The 12785-nt window shown below is 52.1% G+C and overlaps 1 protein-coding gene across 1 annotated transcript in view; it reads right to left on the minus strand.

The window, feature by feature from the left end:
- Positions 1 to 940: 940 nt before the first annotated feature.
- Positions 941 to 12785, minus strand: part of DAPK3 (death associated protein kinase 3) — a 44267-nt gene continuing 32422 nt past the window's right edge. Inside the window, exons 3-8 of the mRNA XM_007951032.2 lie at positions 4780 to 4909; positions 4396 to 4444; positions 3756 to 3782; positions 2713 to 2865; positions 1953 to 1998; positions 941 to 1477 (exon numbers count right to left, since the gene is read on the minus strand). Of these exons, the coding sequence (XP_007949223.1) occupies positions 941 to 1477; positions 1953 to 1998; positions 2713 to 2865; positions 3756 to 3782; positions 4396 to 4444; positions 4780 to 4909 (942 nt within the window). The remainder of the gene's footprint in view (positions 1478 to 1952; positions 1999 to 2712; positions 2866 to 3755; positions 3783 to 4395; positions 4445 to 4779; positions 4910 to 12785) is intronic.

A 12785-nucleotide genomic window follows, 5' to 3' on the forward strand; every position in this document is an offset into this window, starting at 1 on the left:
GAGGACCCAGATGTGCAAACTTCCCCAGGCCAACCCTTTAGCAGGGATTTGAGACAAGTGGTCCCCATGCCCACCTTAGGGCAGTTGAGAGCCTTCAGGTGCCAAGGCAGCAGGGACGGGAGACTCTGCCCCAAGGGTGGCTGTGGGTGGGAAGGAGTACACACTGGTGACTCGAGGTGCAGGAGGTGCCTGCCAGCAGCTTACACAAAGTTACTAAGGAGCTGGGAGGGGCAGGCTTCCCTGTCACCTCAGTGGGTGGGCACTCTACAGGAAGTGAGCGTGCGGACAAGGACTCACTACTCTGTGGCCCACCCCACATGAACATCGGCATTTCCTCTCCTACTCCTCCCCTTGCCCCATCTCCAAATCAAAATCTTGAGGACAGAGTCTCTCCCTCAGCGTCACCCCTGGGCCACCCAGGGTGGGGCACACAGTAGCTAAGGGTGTGTGACAGACAGGACAGGAGGCCTTGGGGGAGCCGGGCTCAGGGGCTGTGCCTGCCCCTGGAGAAGTTGCCTCCTGACTCTAGTAGAGGAGCGGCTGGGCGGCTCCCCATGTAACAGAGCTCCCCACCTCCAGGAGTCATGGCCAGGCCTGTGTGCCCTCAGCAAACCTCTCCAGGGCTCCCGGTGCTGGGCGTTATGGGGGACAGGAAGCCAAGCAGTGAACCCTGATCAGGCCCTGCAGCCACCAGACTCTGCCTGAGGTGAGGCACCCCGTTCCCCAGGGCCAGTCCCCCGTTTCCCAGATGCTGCCGCTGCTGCAGGAGAGCAGCTGGGCCCCAGGGATGGCCGAGGACCCGGCTTCCCTGCGTCCTGCCCACACCCCAGCCAGCCTGTGAACGTCCAGGTCCCGAGCAGCCGAGCCCCCAGCCCCCGCCCAGAGTCCTGGGAGGGCACGGGGAGCCTGCGCGGGAGCCCCCGGCCTGCCCTGGACGGCCCTAACGCAGGCTGCGCTCCCCCGCCGGCAGCTTCTCCTGCTCCAGGGCACGCACCAGCTCCTGCACAAAGCGCATCTCCGAGGCCACCTGCTTGGCCAGGGCCTCGTAGCGGTTCTCCAGCCGGCTGAAGCGGCGCTTGAGCCCGCTGGCGCCCAGCAGGGCACCCTTGGCCTCCTCCTGGGCCTGCCGCTTGAGCGCCTCGGCCTTGTGCAGCTCCTGCCGCAGCCGCCGCAGGTCCTGGCCGATGCTCTCGTGCTCCTCCTTGTACCAGGCCTCCTTCTCCTCGTAGATGGCCGTGAGCGCCTCAATGTCCTCGCGGAAGAGCCGCTTGCTGCGCTCCAGCTCACGCAGCCCCTCCTCGGCAGCCGCCACCTCCTCCAGCACCTTGGAGAAGCGCTCAAAGTTGACGTAGGTGTTGTTGGGCGGCATGCTGGAGTGCGACTTGATGGTGTACTCCTTGAGGCGCGTCGTCTTCAGCCGCCGCCGCTCTGGCTTCCGGCCACTCTCCTCGCTCCGCACGTTCCGCCGCTTGATCGCCTGCCGAGGACAGAGGGTGCAGGAAGCCTGAAGCAGAGGGTGGCAGACCACAGACTACAGCCCACGGGCTGCATCCAGCCCTCTGCTTGTGTTTGCAAATAAAGTTGTATTGGCACATGGGCATTCATTTACGTATTGCCTATGGCAGCTTTGCAGCTACAGGGGTGGAACTGTGCGGTCACTGGAGAGTCTCTCGCCCTTTACAGAAAGCTTGCTGACCTTGGCTTACGTGACTCCCTTCTGAGAAGTTTCTGGGGGGTGAGCCCTGCCACATGCCCCAGCACCAGGAGCCAGCTCCAGCTCATTGAGGGGTAGGTCGCCCTCTCCCAGCCCCTCCCACTAGGCTGGATCCTCTGGTAACTCCTCCCCAACGGCCTGTCCATCTGTGACCCTGATGCAGGGAGAGATCCCTCAGACCCCTAAGGAGGCAAGGACGAGCAACTGAGAGGGCCCCAGAATGGCCCACCCACCTCACCTTAATCCAGGAGTGCTCCAGGCTCTGGGCGATGGTCATTCTCCGCCTGGAAGAGCCCCCATGGGTGAGTCCCCATCCCCCCACACGGAGGGCCAGGCCAGGAGGGCAGCAGCGTCGCGCCTGGCTCCCCGCCTCGTGCTGATCCGTGGACAGGGGGCCCTCAGGACAGCCAGTCCCGGCATGACCGTGCTCCCCAGGCCAAGCTCAAGGAGAGGCCCAGGGGCATGGAGAGGGCGAACTCTTGGGACCCTGTGTCTCTGGGGGATTCGTCAACAACGCTGGGACCCAACTCAGGGGCTGTTATTCTGGCTCCCGTGAGGGGCGGGGGGTGGGCGACAACCAGGTGACGCACAGCAGACATGCCAGGGGAGGACCATGGCTAGTGGGGCACTATCTGTCACTGAGACTGTTCTAGAAAGAACAGAAATCTAGAATTTGATGTGCAACCCCTATTTTAAAGGTTGGTAGTAAATTTTGAAACTTCTTGAAAACATACCGTGGCCCAGAGACACCTGAGGGCCACCCACAGACCAGCCGCTGCCTCCATCCAGAGAGGAAGCAGAGCCCAATTTCCTGTGGCAGCTTGGAAGGGATGAGGGTTGGGTGGACCAGGTCCCACCAGCAGCACTCCTATCTGCCCCAGACTCCCTCAGCCCACCCCGCAAGGGACTGCCCCTCAACCCCCCCGATGGCTGCTCCTACTTGGGGTCTTATCGCCCACCCTGCAGGACTGCCCCTCGACCCTGCCCAGCGCTCCTACTTGGGGTCTTTGACGAGCAGCCGGCGGATGAAGTCCTTGGCCAGCTCGCTGGTGTTGCTGAAGTACTCCTCATCGAAGTCATAGTTCACAGCCGAGATGTTGGTCAGCGTCTCCTGCTTGGTTTCGCCCAGGAACGGGGAAGCACCACTTAAGCTGGCAGACAGATACAGGGGCTCAGGAGGCTGCCCCGACACACACCACGCTGCTTCCTGGGCTCCACCCACAATGTTGTGCCCACACGGTGAGCAGCCAAGCAGAGGGGAGGCTGAGGATGGGTCCCTAGCCACCCCACACATCGAGGTTCCCTAGACCACCCAAAAAAAGGCATCAAAACCCACTGCCCACCGACGGCCGCTGAACAGACTGGGCAGAAGTCAGAGCAGAATCTCAGTGCGTCTCCATGGATGCATTCTCAGGGTGCCCCATTACAAAGGGAGAAACGGAAACTTCACAGTGCTGAGCTCTCGCCCGGTGATCACAGCGTCACTGATGACAGGACATGCGACTACCATGTGCAATTACATGACGCACAGAAGCTATGACATCACCTGAGGGGTGTCTTTTCCAACAGTGCACAGACAAACCAGGGGCTGTGGAGTGGACCCCGGCCAGGGTAGTACTGTGATGCATAGGGTTTTCAAGGCGGCGGGGGGCCCTGTGGGAAGCAGACCACGAGGCCTTTCTTCTGAGGCCCTTCTAGGTGGACTCGAGTGCCAACCTTTCAGCCAGCAGCCAAGCACGGGAACCATTTGCACACCCAGGGCACCTGCAACAGGTCAGCCCCTGGCTGGGTGCTGGGGGGCCTGTGTACCCAAGAGGGGGTGGCTGCCCAGTCTCGCTACACCACGGACACCCAAGCTCCACTCCCTGCCCAGACAAGTCTGTCTAGATGGCCTGCACCCAGGATCCTTCTGCCCTTCCGCAGCCCTCCCCGGCCCTCCTCCTGCAACGATGCATGCCTCCCCTGCATCCCCTCCAACTATGTAGGCCTCCCCTGCCCCCTGCCCACCACCACCACCACCACGCAGGCCTCTGGCACTCACAGGATGTAGGTGATGACGCCAATGCTCCTGGAGAACAGATGAAGACAGACAGGTCAGCTCAGTCACAGGGACGCAGTGCCCAGACCCCAGAGAAGCCCATGCCCCTGCCCCCTGAAGGTAAGGGGCCCACCCCCACCGCGCCCCGCCCACCCTCTACCTTTAGGCCCTGCCTCCTGAGCCAAGCTGTCCTCCTACGTTGAGGCTCGCCCACCCAGAGCAAGCACCAGCTCTCATTCCCAGCTGGCTGGGCTGGGGGCCCCATGGGCTCAGCTGCTTGAAGGTGGGGTCGCTTTCTCTAAAGGGTCGGACTTTAACACTTCCATGCCCTGGGCTACAGACATCTGGGTTTTTTAGGTTTGTTTTGTTTTTACCCTTTAAACATGAAGGACTATTCTTAGCTCCTGGGCCCTAGAAAGCAGGCTGTGGGCCAGACCTGCCCCTCGAGCTGGAGTTTGCCAGCCCTCTCCCAACAGCTTCAGGACCCCACATGCTCTATCTAGCCTCATCCCTGCGGGGCTGCGGCTACTGGGGTGGTGAAGGCAGTAAGTCAGGGGATACCCAAGGGAGACAGTGTGGGCGGGAGCAGGGGATTGCATTTGGGGGTGCTGGCTCCTGGGACCCTCGCTGAACCAGCACTCACCACATGTCGGCCTCCAGCCCCAGCGGCTCATAGTTGACGATCTCAGGAGCTATGGGGACAGGGAGATAGGAGAGGAAAATCAGGCGCTTGGGCTGTCTGGGCAGGTACAGCCACGGCTGTCATGCCCCGTGGGGGACACAGCCTTGGGGTTAATTTTGTAGAGAACTACACCACTGTAGTGTGGGTGTGACGGGGGGGCCGGTTTGCTGGGAAGGCGAGGGTACTGGCCAGAGGCCTCAGGGCACCACGCACCCTGTGGAGAGGGCAGGAGGGGGAAACCCAAGGGCCATGATGGGAGAGGCCAAGTCTCTGCTCCCCACCCTCTGCCGGAAAGCCTCAATGTCCACCTCCCAGCCCTGGCCTGCCACGCCCCGAAGGCCTCACCCACAAACTCAGGGGTGCCAAAGATGTTCTTGAACTCGTTCCCTGCCTCGATCTTGTGGGCGATGCCGAAGTCGATGAGCTTGATGCGTGGGTTGGGCACATCCTTGTCCAGGAGCATGATATTCTCTGGCTGGAGGGAGGGAGGTCTTTGGGAGGTTCTGTGCCAACGGATCGGCACCAGACGGTCCCCAGACGCCGTCCACAAGGGTGGGCTGACCCGAGCCCACATGCCCCAGACCTGTGCCCCTGGGTGGCCACTGGTTCAGGGATGGGAGGTTTATGGCCATGAGGCCAGGCCCAGGCTTCCTGTGGGAGCTGGTGGGGGAGGCAGCAGCTTCTGAATTTGAACTCGGGACCCAAGCACCTGGGGCCTCAGGGAGCTGCCCATGACTGTGACCAGCACTGATCACACCCAGGTCAGCCCCAAGCTTCTAGAACCCTGGTGGCACACACAGTTTGAACTCAGCCACAAATCAGAAGACTGGTGGTTGGGACCCCTCCAGTGATGCAGAAGAAAGGGCTGGTGATACGTATTCCACACAGATGACAGCCTAGAGGACCCCACAGAGCAGTTCCACTCGGTCACAGGGGACACCAGGAGTCAGAATCTAGTGACAGCAACAGGTGTGGGTTTAAGTTTTTTCGTAAGTTCCCAGTTTGGCGTAAGAAAATGGTTTTGGCTGGCCTTTCTGTCATGTGAAACAAGGTCACCCTTCCACCGGGCCTCAAAGGCACTGTGAGCAGGAAGACCTCAAAGGCGATGCACTTGAACAGGAATGTACCCATAACCATACATGGATCTGACAGATGAGAGTTCTACACACGTATTTTTATGTGCTACAAAATGTCCATGTACATAATGGAGCTAACCGGGCAGTTAGGATAACTCCTTAACCACAACCAAGCACCCTGACAGAGTGAGTTTGCTGGGCCTGCGGGCTCAGAACCATGGTCACAAGGATCATCAAGCTCAACTGGCTAACATACTACCCAAAAACATTGTTCTACATCCTACTGTGGTGAGCAGTGACTGGGATCTTGTGGTAGTTAAAGGTGTGTGTCAGCTTGGCTAGGCAAGGTTGAATGGCTGGGCAGCTGGTGGTAATTATTCCCCATGATGAGACTGGCAATCAACTCCATGGTAGGATCTATCACAAGCAGCTGAGTGGCTGTTTTAGGGATATGGTCTGCTTCCTATATATAAAAAGCAGATTTGGGAATGGTCTCTAGCCTATGGCATGCTTGAACCCTATGTGTAGCCATGTCATTGTTCAGCAGCCTGCCATGCTCTATCAACCTTGGAACTTTAATGGACTTGAATTAATGGCCTGCCATGTGGTTTGGTAACATTGGGACTGTGCCTTTTTACTTGTCAACCTCGGGCTTGTCAGTCTCAGCAGCCAGCAGCTGTCTGAGGGAAGAAAAGCCTCTAGCTCCAGTGGGCTGGAAGCAGGAGGCAGAGCTGAAGCCCAAGGTCGAGGGGCTTTCATTCAGCCCCTAGAGCCTGGCACTTTGAACTTGGACTTAAAGCCTCCAAATTGTAAAAGAATAAACTCCTGTTTGTTCAAGCCATCCCATTTGTGGTATATTCTTGTCAGAGTGGCACTAGGGAACCAGAACAGGTCTTAAAAGGTTGCAAGTGCCCATCTAAGACCCTACTGGTCTCTCCTCATCCAGAGCAAAGGAAAGTGAAGAAAACCAAAGACACATGGAAATAATTAGTCCAAGGAGACTAGTGGACATGGAAACTTCAGCCTGTATGACCACAAAACCAGAAGAACTAGATGGTGCCCAGCTACCACAGCCAACTATTCAGAAAGGGATCAAAATTGGAGATTCCAGATAGAGTGGGAGAAAAACTGGAACAAAATTCAAAAACATAAAAATTACCTGGATTACTGGTTGGAAAGAAACTGGTGAAACTTCTGAGGCTATAGCCCCAAGTCACCCTTCAGGCCTGGAAATGGACTCATCCCTGTGGCTTATCCCTCAGCTAAACAAGACAGGCCTATGAGCTGAACACCTACACCAGGGAAACGCACTCCTTAGAACAGTCAACCATGGGAGATCAGAAGGGCAGCATTTGTACAGAGAGAAAGGTAGGGAGGCAGGAATGCACAGGCAGGAAGGGCACAGGGAAAGGGTGACCACAGGACGGAAGTGGGAGAAGAGCTATTATACTGTGGGGACTGCAATCAATGTCATGAAACAAAATGTTATGAACTGTTGAATGGAAAAGGAATCTGCTTTGTAAAACTGCACCCAAATCACAAGAAGTTAAAAAAAAAAAAAAAAAAAGTGATGCATGTATTTCAGAGCACCACGTTTTAACCACCTACATTTAATGCTCAGTCGGCCTTGCCGTTTCAGTACCGAATGCACATTAACTGAGACTCAGGCTGGCACAGAGCATCTGGCAAGAGTGAGGGAGGACACTGCAGTATGCCAGCCACGTGGCACAGAGCCTCACAGAGTGTGTCCACTTCTGCTACAGGACCTGGTCGGTCACATCTGTTTCCAGATGGGACACCTGCATGTCAGCTCAAAGCACTCCCCCAGGAGACCCTGTTGCTGTTGTTAGTTGTCACTGAGTAGCTCCCAACTCCTGGCAACCCCATGTGTGCAGAGTGGGACTGCTCCCCGGTTTTCAAGGTTGAGACCTCTCAGAAGCAGATGGCCAGGCCTGTCCTCCAAGGCACCTCTGGGCGGGTTCAAACTGCCGACCTTTCAGCCAGCAGGTGAGTGCTTAACTATCCATGCTACCCAGGAACCGGAAACAGTGCGTGGAATGAGATCAGCCAGTCACAAAGGGCAGATCCTGGACCATTCCAATTACATGAAATACCTACTATCAGCAATGCAGAGGCCAAAGTTTATTAGTGCTTCCCAAGGGCAGAGGGGAGGGACCCTGGTAGCACAGTGATTAAGTGTCTGGCTGTGCAGTGTAGTAAATTACTTAGTGTGGCTTTTCTACCCATAAGTCTTTGTAAACTCCAAGGTGGGATTTTGTATGAGCAACTGAGCAGCCCCTGATTGCTGAAGCTATCCACCTGGGTTATTTCTGTTGGGAGTGGCACAATACAATGTTCTGGGAGGTGCCCACTTTCTCTCAGGGCTTAGAGTTCTGATGCTATGATTGGCTAGTTTGACCACCCTGCCAGGCTCAAAAGGAGGCCTCCCAGAAGCAGAACTCTCTCTGACTGCTGGTGGAGAAAGACGTGCTGCTGAAAGAGACACGCGCCCCTGAAAGAGACACGTGCTGCTAGGAAAGAGACGCGAGAGACACGCATTACTGAGTGAGACACTGAGGGACCAGCACTGCTGGGAAAGGGACTGTGAGAGACTGTTGGCTGAGGGACGTTGGGCTGGGAGAGAGACTGAGCATTCTTCCTGAACTTGAGTTGTAGCCTGGTGCTTCCCTAATAAACCCCATAATCTGTGAGTTCTGTGTGGCCACTGCAGCGAATTATCGAACCCAGGAGAGAGGTGGTGGGTGCTCTGGGAGGAACGGTTGGTGAAAGGGCTGGAGGGAGGCAGCATGTTTGGCCTTGCAATAATAGGCCTTGGTTTACTGCTGGTAATCCTGCCTTCCCCTTGTAGGGTTAGAGGAGGTCAGAACATGTGGCCTCCTTGCCGTCTTTGCAGGCTGCTAAGGTCAACAGTCCAAATTCCTAGCTGCTCTGCAGGAAAAAGATGTGGCAGTCTGCTTCCATAAAAATGACAGCCTTGACAACCCTCTTGGGCAGTTCTACTCTGTCCTCTAGGGGCGCTGTGGGTCAGAATCAACTTGGTGGCAGTGAGTCTGGTTTGGGCTTTGCTTCCATAAAGACTGACAGCCTTGGAAATTCTATGGGGCAGTTCTACTCTGTTTTACAGGGTCGCTAGGAGTCAGAATTAACTTGATGACAGAGTTTTTAATGGGAGGGGTGAGGAGGGGGAAGGGGGATGGTTCCTGAGGGGCACTGGGGTCCTACTAATGGGGAGGAATCATTTGGAAAGGGACAGTGGTGATGGTTGAACAGCATGATGAGTGTGACCAATGTCACTGAATTATACATGTGAAAAAAACATTAAACTGGCAAATACTTTGTTGTATATCTCTTTTTTACTACAATAAAACAAACTATTTAAAAAATCTCCCTCACTCAAAATTATTTGGGGGGGAAAAAAAAAAAAAGGAGGGACCAAGTTTCCTGGTCTGAAAGAGCCTGATGGAACCACTGAGACTATGGCCCCTAGCTGTCCTTCAGGTCTGGAACTGAACCTCCTCCCATGGCTTCCAGCCAAACAAAAGACAGGGATATGAGTTGAACATGTACCTGAGGTAGATACACCCCTTGGAGAGAACAATCATGGGAGATAGAAGGGCAGTGTATGCACAGGGAGACAGCTCAGGGGGCAAGAGGGCATGGAGGGATGGACACAGGGAAGAGGTGGCTATGGGGAGGAAGTGGGAGGGGAGCTGTTGCATTGTGGTATATTGTAGTCAATGTTTTACATTTTTCCCAAATGAGACAAAGTGTATGTGAGCCGCTGTATGGAAAGTGAATTTGTAAACTTTCACCCAAATCACAAAAATAAAAAATAAACTCCCTCAAAGATCCATACCTCACACCATACATAAAAATGAACTGAAAATGGATCAAAGACCTAAACATTAAAGCTAAAACTATAAAAAGCTCGTGGAAGAGAAGATATGGACAAAACTATGGGACTAATATTATTTAAAAAACAGATGATTGAATACAACCACAAAAACATGAACAACAGAAACAGAGTAACTGGGACCTTGTAAAAATTACTTATAGCCACCAAAAGACTCTACCAGCGTGCTGTTGTTAGCTGCTGTTGAGTCGGCTCCATTCATAGTGACCCTACGTATGACAGAATGAAACACTGCCCAGTCCTGTGCCAGCCTCAAAACCATTGCTATGTTTTGATTCACTGTTGTAGCCACTGTGTTCATCCATCTCACTGAGGGTCTTCCTCTTTCTCACTGACCCTCTACTTTACCAAACATGATGTCCTTCTCCAGGTACTGGTCTCTTCTGATCACGTAACCAAAGTATGTGAGACAGAGTCTCACCATCCTTGCTTCTAAGTAGGATTCTGGCTGTGCTTCTTCCAAGACAGACTTGTTCCTTCTTCTGGTAGTCCACGATATACGCAATATTCTTCACTAACACCATAAGTCAAAGGCATTAATTCTTCTTTGATCTTTCTTACTCATTGTCCAACTTTTCGAATGCAGCTGAGGAGACTGAAAATACCATGGCTTGGGTTAGGCTCACCTTAATCCTCAAAGTGACAGCTTTGGTTAACACTTGAAAAGTGGTCTTTTGCAGCAGACATGCCCAATGCAACAGTTGTTTGATTTCTTGATCGCTGCTTCCATGGGTGTTGGCTGTGGATTCAAGTAAAATGAAATCACTGACAACGTCCATCTGTTCTCCGTTTATAGTGATGTTCCTTATTGTTCCAGTTGTGAGGATTTTTGGTTTCTTCATGTTGAGGTGTAATCCATACAGAAGATTGTAGTCTCTGATTTTCATCAGTAAGTGCTTTGAGTCCCGATATTTCACTTTCAGCAAGAAAGGTTGTGTCATCTGTGTATCACAGGTTGTTAATGAGTCTTCCTCCAATCCTGATGCTGCATCCTTCTTCATACAGTCCAGCTTCTCAGGTTATTTGCTCAGCATACACACTGAGTAAATATGGTGAAAGATACAGCCATAGTGCACACTTTTTCTGATTTTAAACCGTGTTCAAACAATTGCCTCTTGTTCTATGTGCAGGTTATTAATGTAGAGACTTTAATTGGTGTATTTTTGCTGTTTATATTCTCAAGAAGCTGGGTGTTCTGGTTACCTAGTGCCACTCTGACAGGAAATATACCACAAATGGGATGGCCTAAACAAATAGTAGTTTATTCTTACAATTTGGAGGCTTTAAGTCCGAGTTCAAAGTGCCAGGCTCTAGGGGCTGGGTGAAAGCCCCTCAGCCTTAGGGTTTAGCTGTGCCTCCAGCTCCCAGCCCACTAAAGCTGGAGGCTTTTCTTCACTCAGACAACTATTGGCTGCTGAGGCTGCCAAGCCCAAGGTTGACAAAATAAAAAAGCACAGTCCCGATATTACCAAATCACATGGCAGGCCACTGATTCAAGTCCATTTTAAGTCCCAAGGTCAGCAGAGCATGGCAGGCTGCTGAACAATGAATGACATGGCTACATGTAGGGTTCAAGGTGCCATTCCCAAGGCTTCTCCTTATATACAGGAAGCAGACTACATCCCAAAGGCAGCTACTCAGCTGCTTGTGGCAGATCCCATCATACAGCTGATTGCCAGTCTCATCATGGGGAATAACTACCACCAGCTGCCCAGCCACTCAACCAGGCCCAGACAAGTTGACGTACAAACTAAACTGCCACACCAGGGAATGCCAGACAGTGGCAGGGAGCTCAGATAAGGGTAGGGACACAGGCCCCATCCCCCAAAAAGGCAGGAAGCAGGGGAAAGCAGGGAGCAGAGAAGTTTCAAACAGCTAAAGGATACAAATTTATCTGTCAGTTTGTGATACGGTTGTGGCTTGTGTGTTGCAGTGAGGCTTCAGGCTGTGCCACCGGTGCTTCAAATCCCAGCAGGATTGCACATGGTGCACAGGTTTCAATGCATCTTACAGACTGAGACAGACTAGGAAGAAGGAAGAGGCCATCCACTTCTCAAAGAATTGTCCAGGGAAAACTTTATGAATAGCAGAGAAACACTGTCTGATACATTACTGTGCAACTTTATGAACAGTCCGGAAACACTGTCCAATACAGTGCAGGAGGATGTGCCCCTTAGGCCGGAAGGCTCTCAAAATACAACTGGGAAAGAGGTGCATCATCAGAGTAGAACCAACCTCACTGATATGGATACAGTAAAGCTTCTGAGACCACCATTTGCTGATGTGGCACGACTCAAATTGAGAAGAAACAGCTGCAAACATCCACTAACAATCAAAACATGGAATGTACAAAGTATGAATCTAGGAAAATTGGAAATTGTCAAAAATTACATGGAACGCATAAAGATTGATATCCTAGGCATTAGTAAGCTGAAATGGACCAGTTTTGGCCATTTTAAATCAGACAACCATACGATGTACTATGCCAGGAATGACAATTAGAACAGGAATGGCATAGCATTCATCATCACAAAGGATGTTTCAAGATCTGTCCTGAAGTATAATGCTGTCAGTGATAAGATAATATCCATATATCTACAAGGAAGACCCGTTAATACTACTATTATTCAAATTTACACACAAACCACCAAAGCCAAAGATGAGGAAACTGAAGATTTTTATCAACTTCTGCAGTCTGAAATTGACCGAACACGCAATCAAGATGTGTTAATTATAACTGGTGACTGGAATGCAAAAGTTGGAAACAAAGAAGATTCACTGGTAGTTGGAAAATTTGACCTCTGTGACAGAAATAACGCTGGAGATTGCATGATAGAATTCTGCAAGACTAACGACTTATTTATTGCAAGTACCTTTCTTCAAAAACACAAACAGCAGCTATACACGTGACCTCACCGAATGGAGTACACAAGAATCAAATTTACTACATCTGTGGCAAGAGGTGATGGAGAAGCTCAGTATCTTCAGCCAAAATAAGGCCAGGAGCCAATTGTGGAACAGACCATCAATTACTCATATGCAAGTTCAACTTGAAGTTGAAGACAATTAAGGCAAGTCCACGAGAGCCAAAATATGACCTGGAATCTATCCCTCCAGAATTTAGAGACCATCGAAAGAATAGACTGGATGCACTGGACACCAATGACCGAAAACCAGAATAACTGGGGGGTGACATCAAGAGCATCATCCATGAAGAAAGCAAAAGGTCATTAAAAAGACATGAAAGGAATCCATTAAATGGGGAAGAGAATGTTTGTTTAATAAATGGTGCTGGCAAAACTGGAGATCCATTTGCAGAAAAATGAAACAAGATCTGTACC

This window comes from Orycteropus afer, unplaced genomic scaffold (genome assembly GCF_000298275.1).
Source record: "Orycteropus afer afer isolate SDZICR_OR568_19922 unplaced genomic scaffold, OryAfe1.0 scaffold00291, whole genome shotgun sequence".
Lineage (NCBI taxonomy): Eukaryota > Metazoa > Chordata > Mammalia > Tubulidentata > Orycteropodidae > Orycteropus > Orycteropus afer.